The sequence below is a fragment of the Galeopterus variegatus genome, unplaced genomic scaffold (assembly GCF_000696425.1).
Source record: "Galeopterus variegatus unplaced genomic scaffold, G_variegatus-3.0.2 Scaffold220, whole genome shotgun sequence".
NCBI lineage: Eukaryota > Metazoa > Chordata > Mammalia > Dermoptera > Cynocephalidae > Galeopterus > Galeopterus variegatus.
The window spans coordinates 8,902-28,500 of NW_007726331.1; the positions used below are offsets into that span (position 1 = coordinate 8,902).

At 41.8% G+C, this 19,599-nt stretch overlaps 2 protein-coding genes across 2 annotated transcripts; both read left to right on the forward strand.

Annotated features, from left to right (window-relative positions):
* Positions 1 to 423: 423 nt before the first annotated feature.
* LOC103585199 (phosphatidylinositol N-acetylglucosaminyltransferase subunit Y-like) lies at positions 424 to 639 on the forward strand. Its single transcript, XM_008566108.1, has one exon. It carries the CDS (start codon positions 424 to 426, stop codon positions 637 to 639), a length of 216 nt encoding a protein of 71 aa, XP_008564330.1.
* A 5,785-nt stretch (positions 640 to 6,424) lies between these two features.
* GPR176 (G protein-coupled receptor 176) lies at positions 6,425 to 14,759 on the forward strand (the record flags this gene model as incomplete). The annotated part of the gene is made up of 2 exons (XM_008566112.1): positions 6,425 to 6,693; positions 11,509 to 14,759. Coding segments are annotated over 2 exons (1,392 nt in total), but the record flags the coding sequence as incomplete, so codon positions are not given.
* Positions 14,760 to 19,599: the final 4,840 nt, after the last annotated feature.

A 19,599-nucleotide genomic window follows, 5' to 3' on the forward strand; every position in this document is an offset into this window, starting at 1 on the left:
GCTTGTGACAGGCTCACCTCAGTGCTGTGGGGGGACACTCGTGCTGCTGTCCTTGGTCTCCCTTAGGTGCCTGCACGCATCAAGGTCAGAGCCCTCAGCAGACCTGAGGGAGAGGATGGAGGAACTGCCCTGCAACTTTGACCTGGTGCTGCTGGAGATCCTAGTGTGCCCCCTCTCCAAAAAGTGGCTCAGATATAAAGCACTGACAAATGAATTGATTAATGAAGAGTTGGGAATAACCTATCCAATCATTGATTGGATTCCTAATATGATACCACAGGCAGCTAAGATGACACAGCAGGGTAAGAAGCAAGAAGAAATAGAGCAGCACCAGATCATAATCTTAAAAAACCCACAACAACTAAATTTTCTTAATACCATGTACCTTTTAAAACAGTGGTGGGTAATAAGTGAAGGAGAAGAATGTTTCTGTATCTTTCTACCTTGACTGCTCTCATTCCACTGGCCTCTTTAACAGGACTATTCTACTTGGCCTCTGTGGAAGAAAACTTCCCACAGGGCTGCACTAGCACGAGCAGTCTTTGCTTTTACAGTCTGCTCTTGCCAATTACTATCCCAGTGTATGTGTTCTTCCACCTTAGGACTTGGATGGGTATTAAACTCTTTAGGCATAATTAATGCAACCAGAGCCAAGATCATATGTGTATTAATGATATGTCTTGGGCATCTATCTCTGAAAGTTCAACTAGGTGGAAATAGTGGAGACCCATTTAGTTTGCAGGAAAGATGCTTTGCCTTGTATATGTCAGGCTTAGGACTATGGGAGACTTACACTGCAGAAGCTTCTTTTATTGTACTCTTGTTCTGCCCTTGTTTTTGAAGGTTCTAACTTATAGCTGCCATATCAGAAGAAACATTTTGACAAAGTACCTTGGAGATTAACGCCCCGAATCTACATCTGATGACTATTCTTATCCCATTTATCTAAGTCATTTAAAATTTTATTTTTTTGTTTAGCTTCAAAGCTGTGTAGTGAAGTCACATGTTAGGGGTGATTGAAATAATTCCAAAGAAGCTATGTTGGAATAGTTGTAGATAAATTCATTTGAACTAGTTTGATATAAAACCATATAATAAAATGGAAATTTCATGTACTTATAAAAATTCTGAGTTTGTAAAATTACCTTTCATTTTCTTTGGCATCAAATGCTTACATTAATAATAAAATAAGATGTTGACACTTTCCCATTAAAAAAAAAAATTCAGTTAATCCAAAATCAGGAAGTTGAAAAAAAAAAAAAAAACAAAGAAGAGATGGGACTAATAGAAAACAACTAGCAAGGTGGCATATTTTAATCCAACCATACCAATAATTACATTAGATGTAAATGTTCTGAATATAACAATTAAAGGATAGAGATTAGATTGTCATATTAGTTTAAAAAAAGCAAGAGCCAACTGTATGCCATTTTAATATAAAGACATAGATAGGCCAAAAGTCATTCTTATTGTTATCGGGCAGATTAATTAAAAGGATTTTCTAATATCCCCTTTACCTAACTCTTTTAATTCTTTTAACCCAAGAAACTGCGTTCTTGGTTACCTTTTTGACTGCTAACTGTAGCAAAGAAGACATTTAAAAATGTATTCTATACAAAGTTCTTTGTTTCTTCTATCATGGGGTTAGTATTACTTAACTTGGTTAGACTTTTCTCTTGTATCACGGTGTATGCTGAGTGTAAAAGTTCCTTTGTAGTATTTCTAACCTCTTGTTGGTTCACTTTGGTCTCCCTCATGGCACACTGTGTCTTCTCAGGCTTTTCCTAGTGATTTAATATTGTCTCCAGTTTGCATTTTTCAAGTTCCAGTTTTTAGAATGTTCTGGGTGGTATGTTATCTTTCTATAAAAGCATTTACGTGGACGTTTTATACTGTGTTAAGTCTCTGGGGAAGCTGGTAGTTTTTAAAGGGTAATGTATTTGTTTTCCTTGGAGGATTCTCAAAGGCACACTATTTCCCACTGTTCTTTTGGAATGTCTTTTTCATTTTGGTTATTAGCTTTAACAAACAGCAGGGTTGTTGCTCTCAAAGATGTAAAGCCTAAAACCAGTTAGAAAGGACAGCTACAGACAAAATTTAGTTGAAAAAAAAATTCAGTGGTTCCTTGTTATCAGTCAAGCACTACCTATGAGTTGTAGTTAATTCACATGTCTCTGTCTTCCACATCAGTTATATTTGACTATCAAGTATACTGTGGGAAGAGAAATCTTTATTTGCATTTTGGATTAGGAGGAATGACAGAGTTACAGCATTCCCAGGGAGAGTAGACTTGAACCAATGCCATCACTCTCTAACGCTCATTCCCCTTTCAATTTTGTATGCTGTGGTTATGTCGTAATTAGATTGCTGTATCCACAGCTCTGGGCCTGAGTATTGTTATAGAATTCAGCATTGGAAAGTACAACAAAATACATAGGGAAGAAAAATGGATACAGGGCTTGGATCATTTCTAAGGGGGATTAAGTGATTTAGAACATGATCTCTAAAGTAAAAAGTATATAGAGGTTGAATACCTTGTTACTTAAATATATACTGAGCTATCCACAGTATGCCTTGTAAAGTCAAGGAGAATCTGAAGTGCTAGTGAGAGTAAATGATAAAGTATGTAGTTATTTCGCCATGTTGCTGTGTATATATTTATATGTATGTATGTGTATACTCGTGTGCTTACACACACACACACACACACACACACTTTTAAAAAATGTGTGGCCAATCAGGTGTTAGGCATGGATGCTTCTCTCCTAATATTTTGGTCCAATTTGGGTTCTTAGAGCCAAATGAGTAAGTTTTAAATGAGGAAAGAGCAACGGTTTAGAGAATGGAAAGGACAAAGGCTTCTTTAGCTTCAGGTTCTTAATAGCAAAAGGGATAAGACATTATATGCTGCCTACTCTTATCAATAGATGGAGATAAAATGTTATTACAGCAGTCTTAGGTTTTTAATAATAATTCACTGAAAACAATTCTCTCCTTCTTGAGTGTAGACATACTAATGAAATGTTCATTTAATTTTCAATATGGCTCCTAAGATGGTATATCTGGTGGTTTATTCAGTGGAGTATGCATAAAGCAAATGTACTGCACAGGGTCTGGTTTTCCAAAGCCTTACAGTTTCAAATATTGACCTTGCAAAAGACAGGAAATTTTCCCCAGGCTATAGTCTCTGTTGTAAGATAAGGAATTGTAACACAGCAAGTTTGCTGGCTCAAAGACAGACAGGCAACTGATTGATATGTAAAGATACTGAGAAATTACTGTAAGAAGAGAATGTTTGCTAAAATCAAGCTTTTATCAGTGGATCAACTTAATTGCATTATAGAATGTCACCTTGCTTGTCTTACTGAATCTTACCAGCTTCTATTGTTAAACTTGTTAAACTATACTTAGCAAAAACCCCACCTATGTTCTCTTCCTGTAACTTCCTGGTCTGGAGAATAAATGCGGGAAGAGAACCCCAATTCGTGGTTAATTTCCCAAATGGAAGGAATGCCTCTATCTTGACGGTTCCGGTAGATTAACCCCTTTTCGAGCTTCTCACTGCTTAGAAGAGATGGGCTTTGAGTAATCTTTGGCAGCTCCATCACTGAGGGGAAAAGGGGTGACAAATCCGTGGAAGGCAAAGCAACATTATCCTACAGCCAGAATACTTTGACCTCAAGTTATTATTAAAATATACATATATACTGCTAAAGTATAACTAAAAAACAATTAAAAAGCATGCCTGACATAATGGGAAGAGAGAGGGATGGATGGGAAAGTAGAGTATAACAGTGATGATGCAAATTAGTTTCAGTTAAGTTTCAAAAGAATCTACTATGTGGTTGAGAGACTTCTGGCCCACAGCCAGTCCCTTCCTCTGCAATGTATTTTCCTATTTGTTCTGATACTCAAGATGTTCTATTCAGCATAACCTACCAAACTACAAAGATTAACAGTGATGAGAGAAAAAGAAAATCCTGAGGGTCTTGATTTATAACAAGGAAGGATTGTGTTTAGGAAAAGTTTCTCAGTGGACTGGAGACACCTCTCATTTTAGCAACTGAAGATACTATAACAGGTACAATCTCTGCGTGGCAGATTTCTTCCAGTGGGCTATTTTTTTTTTTTTTTTTGTCTTTTTCCGTGTCCGGCAACGGATCGCAACCCTCAGTGTCGCCCCTGTACCGGACCGGGACCGGCCACGGGATCGCAACCCTCGGTGTTGCTCCCGCCCCTCACTCAGCCAGTGAGCGGCCGGTCTGCCGGGACCGGCCACGGGATCGCAACCCTCGGTGTTGCTCCCGCGCCTCGCTCAGCCAGTGAGTGGGAACCGGTCCGTATGTGGGATCCGAACCCTCGGCGGGAGCGCCGCCGTGCTTCCCAAGCGGCACACTGTAGCAGTGCGCCACCGGGCCGGCCCTCCAGTGGGCTACTTTAATATTAGTTACCATATTTTAAGACCTGTCTGTAAAACTTAAGTGAAGAAAAATGCTTCAGCCAGACCCTAATCTGTGCTTCAGTGGGAAAAGGCCAGGGGAAAAAAAACCACCAAAAAACCGAAATTAATGGAGCTTCAAATGCATCATTATTGTTCAGCTTACCACCTTGGTGACAGGAAAGCTGGAGGGACCCAAGGTGGTATCAGTATAAATAGCTATTACATTGATTAAATGTGTGTATATAGACACACACTGCTGGTTTTATAACACTGAGTCAGTATACTAAAAAGTTTGGTTGAGTGTAGAGTATTTCCTGGAAGCAGCTGGCCTGCATACCTATGCTCAGTGGCTGTTTTTCTCCCTTGTCTGGTAGATAATGGGTAGCTGTGGAATATTGTGTTTGAAGAGAGACTCTTGACCATAGGATATGTCCACATCTGAGGTGCTGAGGCACCTCTTTGTGGTGACCTTGGCTACAGCTCTGAACCCTTCCCTGCAGGGGAAAAGAAGTATGAGAATAGGTAGGCAGGCACAAGATTAGGTAGGTCCTTGAGGACCATGGCAAACATTACTGCCTTGCCTTGCATCACTCTTCTTAGAGTGCGGCTCAGCTGTCAGCTCAGCTCATTAGAAGGCATTCTCTGAGCATGTGCCCAGGAGGCAGCAGTGTCTGTGGGTCACGACTGATTGACAAAATGGACCTAGCTCTCTTGTCTGGCAAAAGTCTACCAATAAAGGAGGTTGCCCTGTATACCTGAAGACTGGGGCCCTGTGAGACTCTGTGGGCAGTGCTGCGGACTTTGTGTCTAGAAGTGGTATTTCTGAAACTTTAGTGTGGGGGCCAACTGTACTGGGGTGCTTGTTCCAAATGTAGGTTCCCAGTTCCATACCTATTAACTGATTCAATATGTCTGGTATAGTCACTCTGATATATATTGAGATTTGGGAACTCTTGATTTAGCATATCCTTACATGATATACATACTGCAAATGGGGTTCTCTTACTACAGGGATTTTGATTACTGTTTGTCTACTTATTTTACAAATTAATTTATTCAACAAATTTTATCAAATGTCTATACTGTGCCAGATACTGAGCTAGGCATGGAGTTATAAGAATGAACAAGATTGATGTGGTTTTTGTCCTCATGAAATGGAGAGAAAACAAGTAAACAAATTAATAATTATGATAAGAACTATGAAGGACACAACAGAATACTATAATAGACTATAATGGGGGGAGGCACAGTGAGTATTTAAAATAAAAAGATGCTAAGAAGTATAAAAACACTTGTGCAAAGGCACTGAGGCAGGATTAACTTGATCTGTTTCAAAAACAGAAAAAAAGCCAGAGTAGCTGGCCAGCAAGCCAGGGAGAGAAGTATGAGAATAGGTAGGCAGGCACCAGACGATGTAGGTCCTTGAGGACCATGGTAAGGCATGATAGACTGAAAGGGATATGAAATCAGAAGTTTAATTGGAAATATGAGTCTGGAGCTGAGAAGAGAGGGCTGCTTTGGATGTGAATTTGGGAGCCGTCAGCATTTTGATGAAAAGCCACCAGAATGGGGGGTTTAACCTAGGGAGAGGCCATAGAGGGAGAATAGAGGAGGGCCTAGTAAAAGGATACTTAGAGCAGCCAGGGGTTGGTGGAGCTGTGAGGGTAGAAAGAAAACCAGGAGACCATAGGCCTGTGGGAGCCACAAGAGGAGAATGCTCAGGCAGACAGTTGTTTGCATCATTGCTGCTGAGAAGTCTAGAACAGTGCTGTCCACTACTATAGCCACTAGCTGCATATGACGATGAGCACTTGAAATGTGACTAGTGCAAACTAAGTATTTAAATTAAATCCTTTGAAATCAGTTGTCAAATGTAGTTTTAAAAATCTTTTTTAACCTGTATTTTCTTTTTTTTTTTCCTGTCTTTTTTTTAACTTTCATTTTTGTTTTTAATTAATTTTTTTTTTTTTTTTTTTTTTTTTTTTTCATATCTGGCCAGGAAATTTCATGGTGTTATGGTCAACTTGCCGCACAACCGTGTTCAAATCTGTCACCAACAGGTTCATTAAAAACCTGGCCTGCTCGGGAATTTGTGCCAGTCTGGTCTGCGTGCCCTTCGACATCATCCTCAGTACCAGTCCTCACTGCTGCTGGTGGATCTACACCATGTTCTTCTGCAAGGTCGTCAAATTTTTGCACAAAGTCTTCTGCTCTGTGACTATCCTCAGCTTCCCTGCCATTGCTTTGGACAGGTAAGATCAGGTAGCCAGGGGCTCAGTAGTCAATGTTCCATATATTGCTTTTTATCCTGGTTGTTGTTATTGTGGTCAACAGAAAGAGAATGAATGTCCAAAACAGGCACTTTACGAAGGACAGGGTGCTTTAATAGCAGTCCTGGAACAGAACCATTGAGAGAAGACATCATGAGGATGCTGGGCAGAGCTACTAGATCATGGTATCTCTTTAGCTTGGTTGGAATTGGTGGTATTTGCATTGCAGTTTGCAGTAGATTGCTCATCTGATTGATAACTCTGCCATTAGGGCTCTTTGATGCAGGATGAAAACATTTCTGGTTTAGTTGGACCTGGCCAGATAACATCAGAATTCCTTTGGAGGATTTATTTCTAAGGCTTCATATTGTGGTGGCGGTTGTTTTCTCTTCCCACCATCTTTAAAAGGATGGATGTTCATCTGGAAGTAGATCTTATATCTTAGTCTCTGCCATCATACATAATTTGATCAAATGTATCAAAGTTAAGTGTACAGGTCTCAGTAATCAACAGCTTTCTGCCTTTTCTCTTTGCTGTTAGCACTTCATTTTAGAGAACAAATTAAATAAGCAAACAAAAATTGAGAAGTATTTTTGTGTCTGTGAGTACTTTTGATGTCAAGATTTACAGAGAGAAAAAGTTGCTGAAGGGAAAGTGCTGGCTATTCTGACTTTATACTCTATGTTAAAATTTCACTACATTTTTACATGCATTTGAAATTTTAAAACTCTTTGTCCATTCAAAACATACTTGATACCTTAATGAGTTATGAGGGGATTGATTGCAGAACCAATCTGTGTAATCATTACAGCCTCCTAGGCCTGGAACACTGATTTCATCAGCTGCCTGTTGTGGTCTGCATGAAGGGACAGAGTCACGCAAAGCCCCCAGCATACTGGGAGAAGTTGTTACCTTTGTTGTAAAGAGAGTGGACTCTGGAGCCAGAAGTCTGGCCTTGAGTCCTGTCTCCACTGCTTTCTAGTTGGGTGGCTTTGGGCAAAGTTGCTTAACCTTTCTGAGCCTCAGGTTCCTCAGTGATGAGGAAAATTAAATGAATTACTTACGACCTGTGCTTGGATAGGCCACACTAATATTTGCTTCCCTTTCTCTAGGCTTCCCTTCTTTTTTTTTTTTTTTTAAAGATGACCGGGGGCCGGCCCGGTGGCGCACTGCTACAGTGCCCTGTTTGGGAGCGCGGCAGTGCTCCCGCTGAGGGTTCGGATCCTACATACAGACCGGTTCCCACTCACTGGCTGAGCGAGGGGCGGGCGCAGCACCGAGGGTTGCGATCCCGTTGCTGGTCCCAGTCCGGTACGGGCGCAACACTGAGGGTTGCGGTCCGTTGCCGGACATGAAAAAAGACAAAAAGGAAAAAAAAAAAAAAGATGACCGGTAAGGGGATCTTAACCCTTGACTTGGTGTTGTCAGCACCATGCTCAGCCCGTGAGCTAACCGGCCATCCCCATGTGGGATCCGAACCCGGGGCCTTGGACATGAAAAAAGACAAAAAGGAAAAAAAAAAAAAAAAGATGACCGGTAAGGGGATCTTAACCCTTGACTTGGTGTTGTCAGCACCATGCTCAGCCCATGAGCTAACCAGCCATCCCCATGTGGGATCCGAACCCGGGGCCTTGGTGTTATCAGCACCACACTCTCCCGAGTGAGCCACGGGCCGGCCCTAGGCTTCCCTTCTGATTGGCACTTGCTTCTTTAGACGTATTGTCTGCAATCATTTTACATTTATATATGACATCTTGCTGGGAGCCACTCCAGCTCTTTAGAAGGGACTAGAATTTCACCATTCACAGGGATAGACAGGGAAGGTGACAAAGTCAAGTAACATGGGGCCAGGTTGGAGTTGCAGTGCATGAAGAGTGTGCCCACATTCCCTTTCTCAGGGGTCAGCCACTCAGCAGATGCAGCTAATAGTTGCTTTATGGGTATCTAGACTCCAGTGGACAGAACTTTCTATTTTTTTTTTTAGAAGAGGAAAAAAAATCCAGAATTCTATCATTTTTAAATGTTGGCAATTAATTTTCATCCAAAAAGAATATTATGTGGGCCATCCATATCTGTTCAGCAAGCCATGAGATGCCAATTTGCCATGCCTGGTTTATGGTGACTTTGCCTGTCTCTTGCATTGCTCAACAAGAGGTCTTTGAATATCTGGAATGTGCAGTTACACAGGACTGGACTACAACAGTGAAAAGTCAGAGTCCTTTCCTCAAGTTTACATCCCAGCGGGTGCTTTAATGCATTTTGTGTTGAACCATTAAGGCAGTTTTGAGATATAGTTTATATATTATAAAATTCACCCATTTAAAGTGTACAAATCAATGAATTTTAGTGTATTTATAGAGTTGTACAGCCATCACCACAATCTAATTTTAGAATATTTCCATCAAACACAAAGAAACCTCATGCCCATTTACAATCACTCTCTATTTCCATCCCAGGACGGGCAACTGCTAATTTACTTTATCTCTGTATGTTTGCTCTTTTTTTGGACATTTTATGTAAGTATAATCATAATATGTATTCTTTTGTGTCTAGCTGCTTTCACTCAGCATGTTTTCAATGTTCATTCATGTTTTAGCATGTATCAGTATTTCATTCATTTTTATGGCCAAATAGTATTCTAGTAGGGGTATACCACATTTTGTTTCTCCAATTACTAGTTGATGGACATTTGAGTTGTTTCTACTCCTTGGTTATTGTGAATAATACTGCTATGTATCCTGAAAGTAAGTTTCTTAAGAATAGCGTTCAACAAGAGTGGGAGCACATTATTCTGAAGAGCTTGCTGTTATACCTGAAGCAATGCAGTAATCCCCGTGGGTTATTTCTGGGCCCTTGGTCTTAGACAAAGAAATATGCAAACAGTAAGAAATTCTTATTTTCTTTCCAGCAGAAAAACTATTGTATGTTATCAGCACTTTTTACAAAGGTAAACAAGTTCTTTTAGTAGAAAAACAAGACTGGTAAATTCCTGTTTTATTATTCAGAGAAACACATTATGTGCAGACGTCAGTACGGTGCACAGGAAGAAGGGAAGATAATCCTTTCTCTCACTTCTTTTGCAGCTATGTGTTTCATGGCACCAAGTCAGCAAGTTTATTGGGAGGCCACCTGTACTTCCTGTAGCATCTTCTAGAGATGTACACATTAAGAAATTATTTATAAGGAACCTGTATGCTTGTGTTGCAGTCTATTTCCCAATACATAACAGGATTGGAAATTAATGAAAGCCTGGGTCTGTTACATGCAGTGAGCAAATGGTAATCAGAGCCAGTGGGTTCCTAGGCATGTATGTATGTGTGGGGATGAGGTCATCACATATTTATACAGTTGCGATTAGGAAAGTTTATCGAAATTCAGAGAAAAAAAATTGAGAACATGCATTACTTAGGCACTTCTTTCTCTTTTTTCCCCTCTCAGAAAGAGATCTAGAACACATTGCACTGTGTTCCATCCTTCCCCAATCATCCATGGCCACTGTTGTGTTTGCTTCACATCTCCCCCAGCTTTTCCCCCTGCCAGACTCCACCACAGTGCCACCTTCTCTTTGATATTTTCTCAGGTAGCTTTAGGTGCCCCCTGTCCTATATCTCCCTGTGCCTGCCTCCAGGAGAGCCTCCGTCATCTCCTTGTTTATAACTGTTCATGTGCATGTCTTTCTTCCCATTCAGTTTGGAGGCATTCCTATGTGTCTTTTCATCTTTGTAACCCAGTGCCTGGCACAGGACCTGGCACATAGGTGGCGCTCAGAAATGCATGTTACAGGAAGGCATGCATGCTTACCTGGCCCCATGAATAAATGAATTACACTAAAGTAGTAAAGTCAACTTCAGCATTAGCTTACTGCTAAGACATGGGTCGAAACTTATCTTATCTCTGGTGGCTAGTGGCAGCCCTTTCATGAAAGATACAGTTTTAGAGTCTGAAGAATTACTCGGTTCCCCCAGATCATTGGTGATGTTGAAACAAAGTGCTTTTGCAATTGTTTTTAGGTGGTAAAAAAATAAATTAAACCTGGGAAGGAAAAAAAGGCCTCATCTGATTTTAAAGAAAATCTAAGTGTGCAGGCATTTTAGACCTATTAATTGCTCTTAGTGTTACTGAAAGATTATCATGGGAGCATTGGCTATTGAGCAGGCATAGCTTTTATCATCTGAATTTATTTTGTGGAAGGCCTTTTTAGAGTCCATCCTTCATACTGGGCTCTTCTGTCCTGCACATCTTTAAATGCTAATGATATCCAGTGCATAGACTGTAGCAATAGTCTGGTTTGGATATGTATGTAGACACATTTCTTTCTCTTAGTGGCTTTGAAAACTACCCTAAAGCATCTCCAGCCCATGTAAAATTTTTACAAGTTATGCTTCACCTTTAAATTGAAAAGGAGATGTTTTTACAGCAGATAAAGACATCTTTTATATTGAGAGCACTCTTTGGGATTTATTCCCAGTGGCAGTAAATATCAAGCTATCTATGAGTTGAAATTATTTTCTTTTTTCCTGATAAAGAAAGAGACTTGAGAATCTCATGAAGACAGGGCTTTTCTCTGCTCCCTTGGAAAGTTTTTTTTTTTTTTTTTTTTCCATCTAGTGATGCCTCTCATTGTATGGCAAAGTCCTTAAAGCTTAAGATCTGGCTTCCTGGATTCCTCCAGTGTTTCCCTGTGTCTCAGGCTGTATAAAAGAAGTTGACCCTTTTTTCCCTCTTGCCTACTAATTTAGACTCCCCTAATTTAAAGAGTGTCCTCTGTGAAATTAATTTTATTTGTGTATCTTGCAGGTACTACTCAGTCCTCTATCCACTGGAGAGAAAAATATCTGATGCCAAGTCCCGTGAACTGGTGATGTACATCTGGGCCCATGCAGTGCTGGCCAGTGTCCCTGTGTTTGCAGTGACCAACGTGACTGACATCTATGCCATGTCTACCTGCACAGAAGTCTGGAGCAACTCCTTGGGCCACCTGGTGTACGTTCTTGTCTATAACATCACCACAGTCATCGTGCCTGTGGCTGTGGTGTTCTTCTTCTTGATACTGATCCGACGGGCACTGAGTGCCAGCCAGAAGAAGAAGGTCATTATTGCAGCACTCCGGACCCCACAGAACACCATCTCTATCCCCTATGCCTCCCAGCGGGAGGCCGAGCTGCATGCCACCCTGCTCTCCATGGTGATGGTCTTCATCTTGTGTAGCGTGCCCTATGCCACCCTGGTTGTCTACCAGACTGTGCTCAATGTCCCTGACACTTCTGTCTTCTTGCTGCTCACTGCCATTTGGCTTCCCAAAGTCTCTCTGCTGGCGAACCCTGTTCTCTTTCTTACTGTGAACAAATCTGTCCGCAAGTGCTTGATAGGGACCATGGTGCAGCTGCATCACCGGTACAGTCGCCGTAATGTGGTTAGTATAGGGAGTGGGATGGCTGACGCCAGCCTGGAACCCAGCATGCGCTCTGGCAGCCAGCTCCTAGAGATGTTCCACATTGGGCAGCAGCAGATCTTTAAGTCCACAGAGGATGAGGAAGAGAGTGAAGCCAAGTACATTGGCTCAGCTGACTTCCAGGCCAAGGAGATACTTCCCACCTGCCTGGAGGGAGAGCAGGGGCCACAGTTTGTGCCCCCTGCACTACCCCTGGGCACAGTGGACTCTATATCCCAGGTAGCACCAGCAGCCCCTGTGGAACCCGAGACATTCCCTGACAAATATTCCCTGCAATTTGGCTTTGGGCCTTTCGAGTTGCCTCCTCAGTGGCTCTCGGAGACCCGTAACAGCAAGAAGAGGCTGCTTCCCCCCTTGGGTAACACCCCAGAAGAGCTAATCCAGACAAAGATGCCCAGGGTAGGCAGGGTGGAGCGGAAGATGAGCAGAAACAATAAAGTGAGCATTTTTCCAAAGGTGGATTCCTAGCAAGGATCGTAAATTCCTGGAAGCAACAGGGAGCTTCTACATTCTAACCCTCCCTTCACTCGGGCTGTATGATTTGTCTGATCTCATTGCAACCCACTACAGATTGATTCCTCCTGTATGGGCCAAATGTTTTTGAGTGAAAGGGAAATCTATATAAAATCAAATATCTTCTTTATTGAGGGATGATATATATTTATCACAGTGACCCATGTCCTTAGTAAAGTCCACACTCCTCTCTGTGGGATGAGAGCCAGGCAGTTTGGCACAGCTCTTGGGGGAGGGGGGTGCTCCATGTACGTTTTCTGGAGAGCTCTCATTTCCCTGTGCTCAGCAGAGAACAAATGGAGAGAAAAGTGTCCACCAGCTCAAGAGAGCAGAGATAGTCTAAGGATATATGGAGATTCCAGGATAATTATGGAGCTGTGTGGCCACTGTGAAAATGCCTATTTAATTAACTTAAATATGACAAATAGGAAAACCTTTTATATTGAGAAAGTAGGGACTTTGCATCTGACGTCATTTCCCTAGAAGCCACAATCATATGACTCACTTTTTTTCCCGATATGTTTTGTCCGTTCTCACTGTAATATATGTAAGGAATGACTGTTCCACCCCTATTTGACAGATATGGCAATAGATGTGCCCAGAGGGAAAGAGAGGTATTTTGTCTTTGGTTATCCTGACATTCTCTTGGCATCATGAAGGACTCAGAAAGATATACCTGTACCCTCCAGACATGGTCAGTGTTGGTTGGAAAACACTGCAAGCTCTTCACTGTGTCTTGCCCCCTAAATTGTGTTTTCTCAGCAAATGGGAGAGAAGCTTAGAGGTGGAGAAGAAAGACTGAGAAATGCCCACGACACTGTAGTCTTTTCTCTTCCATGTGATCTCACGTGAAAGGTGCTATGTAACAATCAGCATGAGTACAGTATATTGAAAAAAATATCTTATGCAAACTTTTGGAATTAAAAGGTAATTTAAAAAATGCAAAGTTAGTGCAAGCTGCATCCTTTGGGAACATCAAGCTAAAGATACTTGATTAGGAAGGGTGATTCTGCCCAAAAGACTGGCAAAAGTCTGACAAAGATGACTCCATTCTATTGAAGACTCAAGAACCCTGGCGTGGCCAGTCTCATTTTCAGTCTGTTTGTACGACTGTGGTTCTCCCTTCATTTTGGACACAGAGGAGAAACAGAACAGGGAGAAATAATTAATCATTTTAAAACTCCAAGGCAACTGCTAGCTCAGGTGAGCTCTTCACTTCCTCCTTCTAGTGAAGTTTTGGTAGGAGCCAGGGTGGGTGGGGAGGGAGGGCAGTGTCCTCACCTGATCAGTCCTTGGAGCGATTCGAGTCCACTCTGAGGTAGATTTCGCCAGGCTGAATTTGAACCACAGATGACATTTCACTTCCAGTGAGGGCAAATCCAGTGCCAGCTCCACTTTCTCTCTAAGGCGTTTTGTTCTTATTAATGGTGCCTGGGGGAGCCAATCAGTTCTTTGAGTGAACTTGAGGGGAAGTGGTGTCCTCACTGGCAAATTCCACATCCCCAGGGCAGTGGTCCTAATGCATCCCCTCCTTTAACCACACTGGCCCCTTGTCCCTTGGAGGAAGCTCAGACTATGTGTAGGGAGTTTCCTTTCTCTTTCTTCTCTTGGGTGTGCTGTCTTGTAATTCCTGAACATAAACCCAAAGACCCTACCCCTGGAGAGGGAGCACTTTCCTCTTTGTGTTTGTCTCCTGCGGTGTCCTTGGCTCACAGTAGATACAGGGGACTGCCACATCCTCTTGTGGCTCCCCTGCCTCCCGCACCCTGTGTGCATGCCATCTGTAGCTCCTTGCCCCAACAGCTAATGTTGTGGTCCTTCAAGCTTATCTTTCAAAACCTTCACGATTGTTACAACTTTTATCAAAGGGAAAAATAATCTGTCAGAAAACTGTCCATTGTTCTGATAATGTATATGTACAACTTAATAAATTGTGATGGCAGAATTTGGTTGGGTATATTTCTCATGTGTGTTTGAAGCAGATGGTTGACTTCTAACAGGTCGTTGCCAGGTGTATTTCTATACTCTTTGAAGAATAACATTTTAATAAAAAGTTGAAAAGCAGTTTCTGAACTCAAAAAAAGTTGTGTAGCTGTTTTTTCCCCGTCTTTTTCCTCTCAAGTGGTATACTGTCTGAACCTCTCTCTTCCTGTGTGGTCTCAAATGAAAGATAGTCATGTTTCTTCCATAAATGCACATGCAGCATTGCAGTAACATTTTCTTGTGTTGTTGCAATTAAAAGAAAATGAATTTTCAAAGGAGAAATTGCAATATTTGAATAAATTTTACAGAGAGGGTTCCAAAGCGAATGGATTCCCCAAACCTTTAGGTGGAGCTACACAGGGAAAGAGTGGAGTGTGGCCGTCATCATCCTTCATGTGGGAGGGGCAGTAGAGGTTAGGGCCATGAGCTTTGAGGTCAGATTGCCCACGTTCGAGTCCTGCTCCACCACTGACTAGCCTTGTGACCTTGGGCAAGTGAGATGACCTCCATGTACATTGGTTTTCGCTCTGAAAAATGGGGGCATAGTAATTGTGTCAGAAGCTTCTGTTGCCCCGACTCACACAGTTCACACAGTTCACCGGTGACTTCAGCCGTGTCTGCCGTAGGCCTCTGCAATCTACATCAACTCACTTCCCTGCAAGCAGTTAAAACCTAGCTTGCTTTCTCCCCTGGGAGAGCTCCCTCACTCTGGGGTAACCTGTGGAGCACAGGAACCAGAGGAGAAATGCTCCTGCTTCCTGCCCTTCTGCTGGACGATTGTGGGAAGCATCAGTCCAAGCAAAGTTAAGTCCCTGTTGCCTGCTGATAGAGTTTGGATATGTTGTCCCCACCCCAAATCTTATGTTGAAATATAACACCCAATATGGCAATGTTGGGAGGGGTTTGGGTCATGGCGGGGCGGATCTGTCATGAATGGATTAATACCCTCCCTGCGCAGAGGGTGGGTAGTGTGTTCTTACTCTGTTCCGCCAAGAGCTGGTTGTTTAAAGGAGCCTGACACCTCCACTCCTTCTCTCTCTCTTGCTTCCTCTCTCGCCATGTGTTCTTGCACCCACTGGCTGCCTGCTATTTTCTGCTGTGAAAAGAAGAGGCCCACACCAAATTACCCAGTTTCAGGTAGTGTATTACAGCAACACAAAAACAGATGAATACCACATGGTGGCTAAACAACACATCCTTATGTTGCCTCTACCTCCTGCTTCTCTGTCTCACCTTCAGCTGTCATTCTTGCCCTCAGGGATCACCTCCCAAAAATACTACCTGCAAAAACCCCTTGTCTCAAGCTCTGTTTTCAGGGGAATTCAAGTGAGACACTAATATACCTCATGGGGCTCTTGTGAGGATTAAATGAGATGATCTGTTTAACACAACGCCTGGCACAGAGCAAAGCTGTATCAATGTTAGCTACATTAAAAAAAAGTGATTAGGGAGTTTATTTGGAATGCTCTTTGGTAAACTATATTAACTGGTCTTTCTGTCAATTATTCCAACACTAATTAATATTCATGATGATGTTACTTTGCAGTAGTACATAATGCTAAATAGAACTGTTTGACTCCCTGAAGAACAAATAACTGCATAAGCCAGAGTATTTCTTAACTAGGCAATTCTGTTTAAAAAAAAAAAAGAGGATGTTAAAAAAAGTTGAACTTTGCTGCAAACCTATAAGCCATATCTGAATATGAATGGACATGATTTACTATATCGATGAAGTAAGAGTAGAGCAGAGTATATTGAATATCTAAGGCAGAGGTAAAATCCAGAGTGGCTGCATCCATGAAAAGGAACTGTGAGTTAATCACTTGGTGTACTAAACATCTGGAGTTCAAGCAAAAGTCTGATTCAGCTGGAGAGAAATGCTATTGCTCCATCTCTGCTTGGGGCGCTGAGCTCCTGGCAGACCTGCATCTGTGTGGGGTGGCTTCTGATGCTGCCACACATCAGATCTAAGATGTTAAAGGAAAAGAGCTTATTTCAGGCTGAATTTTGGTGGAGGGGAAGGGCTAATCCTTTTATATTGTAGTCTACCAGTATATCAATATACAATGTAAATAGCACTATGGCAAAGGGATTAACTTCCCCCAAATAGTTGTAAAAATTTAGCAGGTATATATCACAACTAATGTGCTATATTAGAGTTTCTGTAGCTGAAATAAAAATGAATCACGGTAAATGACCTGGGAATATGTGAATAAAACAAGAATTAAAATCAATACCAATGCCCAGGGCTGTATCAAAAGCCTTCCTGTGCGAGACCTTTAAAATAAATTGAAACAGTCTTAGATTCTCCATACATGACATTTCAGAAGCTAAAATATCTCCTCTTCTCTAAGCCTCAGGTTCAACCAGCATTTTCCCCATTTCTGCCAAGGGTATAAGTTAGTTAATTGGCAGAATAAAGGCTTGGAAACCTTCAGAGAAATGAAACTATGATCTCCAGCATTATTTTATGTGAACCTCTATGGCCATTTGTGTTCTGGGGATTCGGAGCCTCTTAAAGCCAAACTTAAATGAAAGAATGATAAATGAATGAGTAAATAAGAGATACAGCACCTGGAGCAGTGGCAAAATCCCTGTGACATATGAGCTGATGAAAGATTTGCTGTCAGTAGAGTTATTGCTGGCTGTTATTGATTTCCTTGGAATGACTCCTGCAAGGGTTAAAGACATCAAATGCAAGGTCTTTGATTTGCCTTCTTCAAACACCCACTCTTTGCTTTAAATCACTAGAGTAAGTTTTAAGCCTGGAAGGGAAGTTCAATACTCAGAAACATAGTTCCAGAGATAAGTGTTGGAAGTGAAGAATAATCCTTTTTTCAGAAATATCGACCAGCATTTAGTGACTAAATCTTTCTGGCCCCCACCTTTTGTATGCTTATTCACTGCAGTCCATGTAAAAAATGTACTATCACACAAAGAAAGTTCTGGAAGGAACAAGTTGTGTACATTCTAAAGCAATAGGTGAGAAAATATAATATGTGTGAGGTAATGCTGTTGAAATATTAATTGTATTCCCTCTGCATCTAATTTCTTTTCTCCCTTTTGCCTTGCCCTCTCATTCACATGCATTGCCTGGAGGTGGGGTAGGGTGGAGGGGACTTGGCATTCATTGCCTCAAGGGAAGGCAAGTAGCCTTTGAATCTCTTCCTGGTTTTTGTGTATCAAAACCTAGGTCTTAGGAGAACAGAGGGGATTCTTAGGGTTAGCCCAGTGGCTTTTTGGTAATGATTGTCAAGAACTGGGGGATACTCCAGGCATCTATTGGGTAAAGGCCAGGGATGCTACTAAGTACCATGCAATGCACAGGACCACCCTCCACAACAAAGTATTGTCTGGACCAACATATCAGTCACGCTAAGGTTGAGACACTCTGGGTTAGCAAAAGGTTTGAGGTGGTTTGAGGGGGGTGGACCATCTCCCTCCAGTAGAGAAAGCTCCCCTGGAGATGAAGATGGTAGAAAGAAGAGAAGCCAGAGGTAAGCGATGAGAGTGTAGACAGCTGTGCATTCTGGATAAACGCGCCCTAGCCTGCCTCCCAGGCAAAGCCCCAAGGATACAGCAAAACAAAGATTCATGCAGTTGCAAAGGGAACCTGTGAGTGTGGTGCTGATAACACCAAGATCCAGGGTTTGATCCCTCTACCAGCCAGCCACCAAAAAAAAAAAAAAAAAGAAAAGAAAATTGTATTTTTTTACATTGAATTTGTGGACTGAAGCAATTGGTTTGTTTTCAGACCTTGAAAAGGCAATTGGACGTTAGGGCCCTTTTCAACTTTGAAATTTTATGATTCTATAGCCTGTTCTTATTCTACACAAATACATGCTTATAAAAAAATCTTATAATTTGTTTCGGCTTTCCCCTACCAGATTTCTCATTCCCCTCTTGCATTTTCTCCTTTGGTAGGTTTCATGAAGGAAACTTGATGTAAATAGTTTTATGTAATACTATCCTATAGTCCATATAGAATTAAACTCTGGCCTTCTGCCTCCAAGTTATTTCTCTCAGAGGAAAATTTAATGGAATGGCATGATTATTTCAAAGGCAAATGATGAGATAAACCTCTCTTCCTAAATTCAGCCCTTGAAAGATAATACTAGGACTCTAGCCAGTTTTAAATATAGGTCAAATTATGAGCACAGATCTGGAGAAACTGAGAAAATTGAAACTGCATTGGAAAGGAAAACATACCTAAAAATTTGATCAAGTTTTTTGTTGGTTACTGGGAGTTGATTTTGGGAAAGTCACTGTGAAGACTACTCTGAACATACAAGAGTGCCTTTTCATGAACACGTGTCATACACTGTAGCAGATGCTGTTACTCACCTCCTAAACATCTGTCTTCCCTCCTTCTTCCTCACCGAGTCTACCCCATCCTCCGCTCCAGGGGTGGATCCTGGTTAGAGGAAACTAACTAGTGCGTGGTTTTCCCTCCCTGGCAGTCTTATTGGTCTGGGATGTGTATGTACTCTGAGTTGACTGACTGATCAGACTGAAGGATTTATATTCCACGAATGGTTTATCAGTTTGTTTCTCCTGCTAGATATGAATGAGGAAGCACATAGACCAGAACTTTTTCTTGTGGCCACCTCCACCTTATGACTGTAAAACAAGATGCTCAATAAAAATAGAACTTTTCAGTCAGGATTGTGACTGAAATCCCAAACTGTGGAACAGAGGTGCTAAAATTCTCTCCTTTATGTGATCAGTGAGAAGCAGCAGAATGCACTCTGCTGCCCCAGCCCTTTCCCCTGTCCCCACTACAAGCCAAGGCTATTTATAGAGAAAACAGAAGACATTGAAAGAATTGTCTAGGTCATTAGAATCTGCTCAGTGGAAAATGTAAACCTGGCCTTTTTTCCCTCAGTTGGATATCTGCTTAAGGGGTGGATGTGGAGAACCATCCTGCTATAGGCAGCAGC

Excerpts from the sequence above, each read along its gene's own strand:
- LOC103585199 (XM_008566108.1), top strand. The coding sequence starts at position 424 with ATGTTTCTGTATCTTTCTACCTTGACTGCTCTCATTCCACTGGCCTCT.